Source organism: Symsagittifera roscoffensis, chromosome 3 (assembly GCF_963678635.1).
Source record: "Symsagittifera roscoffensis chromosome 3, txSymRosc1.1, whole genome shotgun sequence".
In the NCBI taxonomy this organism is placed as follows: domain Eukaryota; kingdom Metazoa; phylum Xenacoelomorpha; order Acoela; family Convolutidae; genus Symsagittifera; species Symsagittifera roscoffensis.
The window spans coordinates 42064968-42077029 of NC_087064.1; the positions used below are offsets into that span (position 1 = coordinate 42064968).

Below are 12062 nucleotides of genomic sequence, written 5' to 3' on the forward strand. Positions count from 1 at the left end.
TAGAAAATCTTTTCCGCGGAACTAGGCCGACAAAAATAAGCATACATAACAATCTAAATTAGAAAAAAATCTAGTTGCAAAACAAACAGGCCTGGACTGGAATGGAGCCCTCGGGCATTGTCGTTTCAAGCACGGGTGTTACAACTTGGAAAGAAACTGAACCTTCAAAAAAATTCGGGCTGCGAGAACTAAGCCGACAAAAATAAACAGGCCGAAGATCGTCCGAAAAAGTACAAAAACTCTAGTTTGCAAAAAACAGGTCCTGGCCGGATTCAACCGCAATCCTTTGCGGTCTCAGGCATTTGTGATACATCTATGCCAGATGGTTGATTAAAATTGTATTTATAACTACCAAGCGCTTACGAAGACGAAAATACCTGAGCAGAAACCTTTCATGCCGAAATTTTTTTAAAGCTAATAAAAAAATGTTAGATCCCTTTCCCATTAGTACACCCACACGCACACAAAGACTCAAGAATCTTAGAACACCCAAAGCGCTCAAAGAACGCAATAAGAGGCCACTAAGTCAATATAAATTAAGCCAAAACTTAATATAAATCCCATATAAAACCCATATAAAAGACAAAAAGAAAATAGAAATTTTCCAAATTTGGCAACTAAGCCGACAAAACAGAAGCAGACAAAAAATAACCGAAATTTTTTTGAACCGAATCTTTTGTCGTTTGAAAACAAAACAGGTCCTGTTCAGATTCGAACCCAGGATTTTAGCTGTCCCAGACGTATTAGTTACCTCCTGGCGATGAGTGCAGCAGAAAATAAGTAATTTGAATTCATTATGAACCAAGGTACCACCTGCAGTCATGTGAACAAAGTTTCTTACACGAAAAAAGTCTAGTATCCGATTTACTTATTTAGCTAGTACAGTGAGGTAAATTTGGATAAATTAGCCCCTCCGATTCGCTTAAGTTATGATGGTATTCCAAAAATTGACTTTCAAAGTGAGATATATTGTACAAACTAGACAGAAATACTGGGTAGGTGCAAAAATTTGTACCCAAGTTTTTGCAAGGTGCACAGCACGTTAACAACTTCGGTCAGGTGGCAGCCACTAGCATGAGGTTCTTGTATTATAGATAGCTGACTACTAGCGGCGGGTATTTTCAAAACTTCTATTCAAGCGTCATATTTTTATATAGTTAATACCTTCAACAAACTCACACTAAAGACGAACATCCAATTTCAAAATAGATGATTGCCCTTAGACAACGAACAGATAGATATTTAGAATCGACAGCATCCATATTATAGCACATCCAGTCTGTACGCAACTTCTTAGTCTGTTCGCTCTTCCCCAATCTTGTTTCTACGAACACAATTATATTTACGGTACTCAGTTTCAAATAAAAACAGAAGATTGTTGCATCCAATTTAAAGCACGTGTTAATGCACTGTTTGGAGAAGGCATATGGCAAGTTTCAATAAAACGTAGATTAATGTGAAATTTAGGAAAGGCCGTTGGAAAATAAAATATCAGCGTCGGTGTCGCACCCAACTTGCCAATCAGATGGCAATTTGTGCTCATTGAGGAGCTACCGTTTGCGTAGAAGGTAGAAAACACCACTAGCAATCACCGCTATCCCGACCACTACGCTAGCCGGGAATGTGTAAGAACTGAGACGATGCTGCTGCAGGGTTCCTGGTGGTCCTTCAACAGCTGTTGGACCACCTTGGTCTGGGTGGTCCTCCGGATGTGAATCTGGAGTTCTGATGAGTTCGGGCAGGTGCGGGAGTGATGGTTTGTTGGCCTCCTTTTCGATGTCTTCTTTGATGGCATTACCGTTGTTGGCCCATCCGCCCATCCGTGCGATCCAAGACACCACGGGCAGTTCGTTTAGCTTCTCGACTAGTTTGCTCCACACTTGCTTCAGCAGATCAAAACCTTAAAATAATCCCATATTGAAAAAGTAACCCGCTGCTGTGCAAAACACAGAGAAATTTCTGACTAAAACTATTTTTTTTCCAATATTTCTGCCGTTTCTTATGCTCGCGGGGAAAAACCAAAAGTACGCCTAAAACAAAGTCTATTATTAACGTATTATTGCTTAATTCGATCAATTTATAAGGCTACAAAATATCTGTATGATGATTATTTGGTGTACTTGAAACTGCGGGGAAAAAGTTTAGAAAAAAAAACACTCGAATAAAGGGTTCATACCCACAACATGGTCGAAATAAAATTATCATTCACAACAGTCTTAAGTAAATTTGATCATTCTTTTGATATAAGGTTCACCAAAATCTAAATAGCCGTTTTAGCATTTCTGTAATTGTGAATAAAAAATACTTGAATCGCGACAGTATAGGTATAGGAAAACAATTCAGGATAAAACTTTCATTACGAGGCCAAACTGTGCACTGGTAGATAGTAGCACAATATTGTGTCAGTATGTTCGTGGATTCCAGAGACAAGTCTTTAAGCATGTTAAAATTGTGTAGGAACGATCAAGGAGAATGAAATAACAAAAGAAAAACAAAGGGAGCGTCCTTGTTGCGGAATCCTGTTAACATTCGCAAAATACAGTTTGGCCTCGTAATGTTTTGAATTAACTGTTTGATTTACTTAAAACAACTGATTTAAATTGCTATGAATGATGGCATAAAAAGCAGGGGCGCCCTCAGGGATTCGACCTCCTTACCAACCAAAGGGCCCCCTTTGGTATTATTTTACGAAATCCATTTTCGACCAACCGCTTTCGGCGCCTATAAATACAAATTTTGAAGGTGAGCGCTCGCTAAAAACGATTTTTTTAATCGAAATTTTCCAAAACGTGTACAAAAACGGCTTGTTTTTTGGAAAATCAATTTCTGAAAATCCGCCATCCCCCTTTCGAGAAAATCCTATGTCCGCCCCTGATAACAAATATTATTTAGATCGAGAAATCTCTAAAGGGACTCTTAATTTGAAGTTCAAATTGAGGTTGTTTGTTTTGGCGATGAATTAGATGAGCTTCAGCTCCGCTGTCTAAAGTGAGGGGGCAAAAATTGCCAATTGATTGAATTTCTGATCTGAAAAGGAAGTGAAGTGGGATGAAATTGAAGTACATTGAGAGCAAAAAGAAATTGATTGATTGTCGGTACCTTTTCCCAGTCAATTTGTAAACGCTCTTCTTTTGGTTCAGAAGTGCAGCCTTTAAGTGATTGACTGGACGCGCTGTTTATTCAGTCGCAAATGGCACTACCATAACCTCTCCATGCAGGCTATGGGGAAGGCATACTTTTTCCGGGTTTTCAGTTACAGAACTTCCTAAATCGATGGGATCGCCCCGGCATTTAACTTTAATCCTTCTCATTGGTGCCGGCATTAGTCCTAACTATGATCCCTGTACCCTCTCCCCTCGCAAACAGAAAATCTTACGGACCCAAACCAGCGTCCAAAGGTTGGATCCATTTTAAATGCAGCGGTTGTAAAAGCTCAATAGAGATTTTTACAGCCTCTCGTCGTGAAACTTATACACTGCCCAATTCGGTGACTAACAAAACTAACCAACCTTACTCTCCAGCCCGTTACAACCCTCTCTCCAATCACTTATCATTTTCCTTCGATCACACCACCCCTCCCCCTTGTAACCAATTAAACTTCTAATTCGCGACATGACTCGAACCCCCCTACTGCATCGAACTCCAAAATAAACCAAGCAAACCCCCGTTCTACCAAGTCCGTGAACATTCTGCATTTAAAGGGTAATTCTCTACCAAGGCCCTGAACATTCTGCAACTAAAAGGTAATGTATCTCTAGGAAGGCACCCAAAATTGCAGCCGTATTGTGCGAGAACCAGATCTACATCTATATGAGAAACTAGAAATAGAAGAAAGGGGAGCTTTGGGGGCACAAGTGAAGGCCAGCAACCAAAAACATCGTATCACAAATTTCTACATCCCTCCACACTCAAGCTGCTCCAAAGACTTCTAAGGTCCCATACGATAGTAGCACGTCAGCATCATTCATGTCAAACATATGGAAAGCTAGGCTCAGATCATCCCCATTTTTAATTACAATTTCAATTGCGGAAGATATCCCGTTCGCTTCCCGTAAACTTTTATAAATTTAGAAAATAGACTGGAGAAGTTTTTAACGATGAAATTGATGTGATTTAAGCAAAGAAACCATTGCAGCACGAGAAAAACGCCGCATAACGGACCTTTGGTGACACAATACATGCTGCAGCACCTCATCATATTCGCCCAGGCCAACCTTTCTTTATTCCAGCTCTCATGAGAAACAAAAAAAATGTCCAATAAAGAGATCAAATCAGGATTTAAACCCATCAAAGCCTCTTTTAAAAACTTAAAGCAAAAAGATCATGACAAAAACTAACGACAAAAAAAAGAAATGGAGAGAATTTCTGCAGATTTTAAATCACCATACGTCGTCCATTAAGTTCTGGAAAGTAGTCCGGTCATTGAATGGCTGCAAATCACCATCCTCTGCTAGGAAACCACCCAATTGTTTTTAATGATAAAAAACGCTCTGGGCCGGTAGACCTTTCAAATTTTTTCAACGTACAATACACTAAATTGAAAATCCATAAAAATGATAGAGCTCAAAGAGCAGCTAAAAGAAAGGCCTTTAAATTTAGATTCGAAGTTAAACCCTCGCGGCACCCTCTGAAAACTGAGAAAAAAGTCATAGCGGGAACTTTATAACCAGATGGTCTATGCACATACCATCTTAAATATTTCGGGCCCATAGTATTTTAAGCAAACATTTTTAATCGTTCATTCTTTGAGCAAAACTCTTTTTTATCAGCGATGATTACAACCAACCAAGGCGTCCAAATAGAACAGTCCTGGTCACGCTTCTTTTATCAAAAACTTTTATTCTGGCCACATTGCACCCTCTTTGATCTTTTTCATTGCAACAGCGTACCGGAAAGCCTAACTAAATAGTTGTTAGTCTACCTGAGTGTGTGTCAATAAAAAACTAGGTTAAGGAACGCCTTGTCAAAATCTAAGATTGTTCGTACAGGCGTCCTTCAAAGCTCAGTCTAATCGCCAACACTTTTTTAACGTCCATGACGCTGCACTGTCGCCCTCGATGTAAAATTGCAATCTTACGCGGACGACTTTCACCTTTTTATCCAGTCCGCCAACATCTCAACAGCCTCAATCTTATCCAATTATCTATTTCATTTACAAACTTTTAACCTCATGGTCTTTTGTTTTTTCTTAATGTTCGTCCAGCCTTTTTCTTCTTTCAACAAAGATTTTACAGTTTGCATACACAAGCGAAAATATGATAAAGCTACTGGGAAAAATTAAATGAATAAAACTTTGAGTCTACTTAATTTCGTAAATGGCGCACGCCAATTATGAGTCAACATAAATGTTAAGTGACGCCAGCCAATAATGACGCATAAGCAGTACCACTCAGTTTTTTAAAAAAGAAATTTGCCAACTACCATGCCTCAATTGTGCTATTTGTAATATAATAGTTTGTGTTATTATCCTTAGCAATGACTGTTCTTAATAGCTGGATCAAAATGAACACCTTCAAAATGAACATACTTGGTCGCAACAACTGCATCGAAACAATATTTGCGACTTAGGCTGAAAAAAAACAGATAGTTCACACTATAACACAAACTATGCTTGTGTAAACACTCATCAGAATGCAGAAATGAACAACGCTATACTTCCCCTCAAAAAATATCCCATATTACTTGGGTGTCTTCTTTGACTGGTCGCCAAAATTCGCAGAAAATTGCAAGCGAAGATCCTCAAAAGCCACTCTCAGAAAATCGATCGTGAAGGCTCTATCCGAGACTTCATGGGGCCAGTCTAAAGAATCTTTACTGGCTACTTTTAAAGCTTTGGCAAAACACTTTTAAATTATGCGATCCCTGCCTGGTCCCACACTGTCATAAAATCGTCTTTGAACACACTGCCATGATGACAAAATGATGACTTCCGCATTATAACAGGGCGCTTAAAGATGAGCGGAATAGAGCATTTAAACTCAGAATTTGTACTTTTCGATAGGAACCACCACCAACTAATGGCGTCACATTTCGCCCTCAAAACTTTCGTTCCATCAAATCCGCTACTTGTTGTGATCATTATCCCGAACCCCCATGGAGGTTCTTTCATCTTCAACATTTTAAATTGCTTCAAAAGCAACTACACACTTATACAGTTAGGCAGGCCATATCAGATTCACCGCTACCAAAAAATCCGCACCTCAGACCACCTAAAAGATCACCCATGCTGAAGAATCCCTCTCCCGTTCCACAAGGAGAACCCTTTCCCAGTTAAGGTCCGGGTACACCCCATCGTGAATCCGTACCTGAATCGAATTGACCCCAACGTCCCCCCACACTGCCCTTCCCCCTATACACTCTTCATTTTTAACTGTTCCCACAACATCGTAACCCCAATAGACGTGTGGCCTATTCCTACCGAATTTTTCTGGGGCTTGTTTTGAGCATACCGGACGCGCCCTTAGAGGGCTAAAAACAATAATACGCCCTTATTCTGAGAAACCGTCTAAATTACACAGTCAACTTCATTTTGTGTCAGAGACGCGTTTTGAGCCCGGAAACCATCCGAAAATTTAAGGAACAACAAACGATCAATAACTTTTCAATTCGCAAGGCAGAAGTAATTACAAACTGATTTTTCTCGTTGCAGTCACGACATCAGTTCATGTTCCAGTAACTTCTTATCTGTTACGTCTTCCTAGACTACAAGGAGATCGAACACGAAAACCGAGGATTAAAGACTTTAGTTGTGAGAAGATACCTTTTTTGAGGATGACCCAGGAGGCGAAGCTGAAGTAGGTGAGGATGCGAGACCAGGATATCTCTTGAGGGTTCGAGAACAGTCGCACAGCTATCTGGCCCAGTCCCTCTATGATCTGTCCTACACTGTCTCCTAGCTCCCCCATCATGGCCTCGAAGTCGTCCTGGTAGCGCACTCTGAGCTGTAGAGAAGCCCTGTTTATTTCAAGCCCCAGCTGAAACAACCAGTCAAAAATCAATGTGAAGACACAGACGCGAAGGTGGCACATAAATTGCCAGTAAAAACACTAGTTTTGATTTGGTCATTAAAAACTGGTTTATGGCACTTCTCGATATAGATTCGTTTGTGTACATTTTGAAATCGAGTAAATTTTTTTAACCGAAAGAGCCTGCGCAAACGGTTTAGATTTTTTAATTGAACAATTGACAATAAGCATCGATTGTAAGCAAATATAATTGTCAAATTCATAAGATATAAATTTTGAAAAATCATAATTTTAGAATCCGCATGCCAAAACTCATTTAAGAACTCGCTATGTGGATTGGTAGTATACCATTTGTCCCTTTTCAGGAACTGAACCAAAATTTTTTCTAGGGGCGAATTTTTTTAAAAAAATTGTCGACCTTTTTCTAGACTGACCAAATTGATTTTCCAAGTTATCTAAGAACACTATTAAGACGCTATTTTGCAAATTGCCGTTTTTTGGATTTTTTTGAAATATTTTGACCAAAAAATTTGTTTTTTTTTGCCCTCCTCCGCTCATTTGTAGCAAATATTGGTGCCGAAAGTGCCGCATGAGAATTTTGGGGACAAAAGGGCGACCTTTTGAGTTCTGAGAAAATTGGGGCGTCCGCTATAGCCTATGTGCCTGCCCTCTTCTATATTCAACAGATTATAATCAAAACGAGCCGTTCGCAAGTATAGCAAACAACACGAACTTCATTAGCTCCCAGTTACTGTGTAGAGCCACAGGATGTTTGAAAAAGTTTGTAACGATTCAACATTTTTTTGAAAAATGAGCTTTCATTTTTTGACCAACCATAACCAACAGAGTTGGAAAAGAGTATATGAACGCAAATTGAATTGTTTTTTGAAAAATTTGATTTTCAAAGAAAAAAAGTTGCTTTTAACGCTCTTTGAATTTCTAGAACTATTTATCATTGGCTTTTTTTTGATAAAATTAACCCAATTTGAGAAAACTGGATCAATAAGTAAAATCTTTATTTCGCTGGGAAATCTTAACATTCGAAAACAGAAATCAATCACGTCTATCATGACTTTAACACTTTTACTGTTCGATACTCAAATTGATCTTTCTTTTAACAAAGGAAATGAACTGAACTGAGAAAAAATCAAAAGTCAAAGCGAAAAAGTAAATTAGAGGATGAACAAACTAAGACTTTTCCCGAAAAAATTACAAAAAAATTATCGCGGCCTATATAAGATATAAGAGTCTGAACTACATTCATCGGCTCTTAAAACAGTTTAAGTTTTAAAAACTGCGCTCTAGAGTCTCACACACAAACCACGGAAACTTAATAAATCACAAACATTAGCCAAAAATAAAGCATAAACAGATGCTATTAAATTTCCAATGCTACAGATCGTGATTATAGCAAGTGCCACCAAATAAGTGAACACTTCTAATGAACACTTTTATTTGCCAGTAAGGTTAGAAAAAAAAGGTTCGCACAAATACACTTCGCTGCTCGCAAAAGTAATAAAACGATCCTTTCCATGAAACCGAATTTGAAAAGCTTTAGCAATACTGACATCATACTCAAGGAAAACTTTTTTTCGTCACAAATTTTGCCCTAAACAGTATCCAAGGTAACCTTTCGTGCCAAACATTTTGGCAACATATTACATAAGAATTAGTTGTGAATCGCTGGATGAACCTGGAACAAGGTCTCGTCTGATTCGGACCTGCGCCCGGTGCCTTCCAGGGAGTCGAAAAAGGTTTGGACACTGTCTCCAGAGTTGTGGGTGGAGGCATCCTCCATCAGGTATCCCTGCAGCACCAGAGTGGTCTGTCTCTCCACTGGAACTGGCTGGGCCATAGTCACCGAGGTAGTGTGACTCATCGTGGGCCTCACCTGGAGGAGGAAAAAATAACGTATTGCTCCAAATGGTGCATTAGAAAAAGAGCAAGTTATATTAGCATCACAAAAATTTAGCGTAACGATGTCATAAATTTAGCATAACTAAATTATCATTTAGGTTATCGGACTCAATTACATTGCAGGTTTGAAAAAATGAAGCTAAGATAGGAAATTGTGAATTGAAAAACAAAGAGCAATTTAAACTAACCACGAGTGCAGCCGAGGGCGAGTCGGATGCGGCTTCTGATATGTTGGGCAAGTCGGCGACAGAATCACCATCACCACAATTGTGGCCGTTCGATTGGTCCGAATCATTAGACATTGTATGGTCAAATGGCCGCTCCTTTCAAACGGGGTTTAAGGGTCACAAATAGCCGACGTTTGAGTACAAAACAAATGATTCCCAGAAGGGTAACTTTGATATGAACGCAAGGCTAACCAGATGGCTGAGCTTAAACCGATGGTTGAGAGAGAGAAGGTGATGCAAAATAAAGTAGGATCCTTCGAGGTCACCTACTGTTGGTATGTCGACAAGATTCGAGCTGATTTCTCTAAACTACGGATCGCAATATTGCCAAAATAAGTCAGTCAGGCATTTGTAAAACTATCTGAAAACAACCTAGCGATTGTATAGAATCAAATTAATCATCATATCTTTTATTTTGCAGCTTGATCAAAAAACCAAACTTTAAAACCTCATCTAATAAAAATGATACAAGATGAAAATGCAGCAAGGATTGCCAGTTACTGTGCAAGAAGAACAGAAAGTTCTGACTACTTTGTCAGAATTTTTAAATTATTTTTCATCTAGTTACTGTCTTTTCTTGTACGTTTTTTGATGATAGAACTCGCTCGACAAAAAATTAAAAAGATAGACAAAAAATTTAAAAAATTCAAACCAGTTTTTCTCGACACTGGGACAATTTTTTTGTGAAATTTTAATGACGTTCGAATCACGACTGAAAAGGCTTTAATATCACTCGAACCATTCCGATGATTATGATGTTGCGTGGAAAACAAAAAATGAAAAAAACTAAAACACACCGAATACAAGGTTCCTACCCATTTTCAATAGTCGGAACAATAAAACAAGCACTGCACACAGGTTAAAAAAAGACACTGAATAACTTGAGGTGACCTGACCCATCATCAGCTAAAAGTAGATGAACAATACCTATTCAACGGGCTCAATGCGGCAGCAAAGAATCAGTTTGATAGATCAGGCTAATAGTTTTATATATAAACTGATTAGAATATAGTCAGTTGTTGGGTTTGCGGTAGCCTAAAAACTATCACCTTCAGCTTTCATCAGAATTCATGATCAAATGAAAATTTGTCAAATGAAATTTCAATTATATCAATCTAGATAATCAAAAACTGATGCATTTATTGGAAGAAAACAATGACAGGAAACAAATAATCAATTTTGAGGAGGATAACCAACACGACTTTTAATCAAAATGATAACAAATGATAACAAACTCTAATTAAAAATGATTGCAACAAAAATGTTAATCCAAATTTGGCCACATGTTGCATTAACATGTAGCCAAATTGCAAAAACATGTAGCCAAAAAATAACTGCTATTTAAAGAAATACGCAAAGAAACGATCAATTACACCAACTTTATTTAGCTAAATTGGTACAATTTCGATCTGAATCAACCGAAGCGTTGTGAATTTAAGAAAATCTGTTATAAAACTCTTTAGATTAAAGTGGTAAAATCAGCATTAGCTTAATACTTCTGATATAAAAATCAATAATGGCATTAAAACTTCTGACTGGCTTAAGCGTGGCTATCAAATAAGATGTGATGTAATTCTATTTGATAAAAATGAAGACTTCAAATTTAGTTAAATGTAGAAATAGTAACAAGTGAGATCACACGTTCCGACAATCCAGCTTAATCAGATGCCAGTGAGAAATGCTTACGCTAGTACGCTACCACTACCAGCATCAGGTGCCTGGAAAAGAATGGTGACTCACTCAGTGGTAGAACTGAATGATTAAACGTCAGTCTAGTGGTACTTTTAACTGAGACGCACAAAATCTGTCCTTTCTATGCTCAATCAATGAGCGTTCCGCGTTCCAGTTTTCATCAGACCTTTTAATACGACGCCCAATTTCAATAACAGCAACAAGAATTACCGGTTGCTGTGCAACTCGCAACAATGCTTATAACACGTTCAATTTTCGGGAAAACATTTAAGTACAGAAAAAAAACCATCATTTTTTGACGTTTTTATACTGAGGAGAACAGGGCAACTTTTTATTTTCACATTGAAGGCGAAAATTAGTTTGCTCGAAACCTAAATAATTTCATATAGACTAAGAAAATACAAAAACTTTATGGTAAACAGCATAGGCGGGTTTAGGATTTTCTCGATGCCGCAAATTTAAAAAAAAATCAAAAATTTGGTCGACTTGTTAGATCGTCCAAAATAATTTTCTGAGATTTGAACAGGTATTTTGGAGTGGCTTCCCGCTTAAAATAAGTCATTTATGGTCTAAATTCAGCATATTTTTTTTCTAGAAGCAGTGATAACTATAGTTAAAAAAACGTTAAAATGTAGCATTCAAATTCTAGCATAAATAATGCTCAGGTTGGCCTTTAAGCAAATTTCGTCTAATATTAGTCTGATCGAAAAAATGAAGACCCTGAAGTTAAAAAAACCTGAAGATTTTTCTTGAACTGGAACGATTTTTTGAAGTTTTTAAGAATCTGAATCGTGTCCAATAGGGCTTCAAAATGATACAATCTATGAGCAGAACAAGTCTAAAATGAAAAACACATGCACTTTCAACTACAAGGGAAGTTGCGCAGACACCTGTTGTGCCGAAAAAAAAAGATTAACACAATTAAAAAATTTTCAAGTCCACCTCCCTGAACATTCAAAGAACAACATTTTCACTAGCAAGTAAAGTTGCTTACAGGACAAACAAGATGTGTGATGCGGCAACTAAGCCGACAAACTTTAGCAGAATAACGGAAGTCCAACAATTCTATTTTAACCATTTTTTTTAATTGCATGCATACTAAGAAAACAAGGTCCGTCCGAAAGCCGAACCCCCGACCTTAGGGTACAAAGGCCACCGCGTTAACTCTAGGCCAAGTGGGAAGGAAGCTGGAGGTTGTGAAACTTTATTAAAAAAAGCAAGTTGAAGATGAGTTAAAACGAGTCAGAAACGTTGTTCACTC

The 12062-nt window shown here is 38.1% G+C and overlaps 1 protein-coding gene across 1 annotated transcript; it reads right to left on the reverse strand.

Moving 5' to 3' along the window:
* Positions 1 to 994: 994 nt before the first annotated feature.
* LOC134841132 (uncharacterized) lies at positions 995 to 9503 on the reverse strand. Its single transcript, XM_063856921.1, has 4 exons — positions 9071 to 9503; positions 8659 to 8856; positions 6761 to 6974; positions 995 to 1900 (listed from the first exon to the last, which is right to left on the reverse strand). The coding sequence occupies exons 1-4, from the start codon at positions 9182 to 9184 to the stop codon at positions 1551 to 1553; spliced, it is 876 nt and encodes a 291-aa protein (XP_063712991.1). The 5' UTR covers positions 9185 to 9503; the 3' UTR covers positions 995 to 1550.
* Positions 9504 to 12062: the final 2559 nt, after the last annotated feature.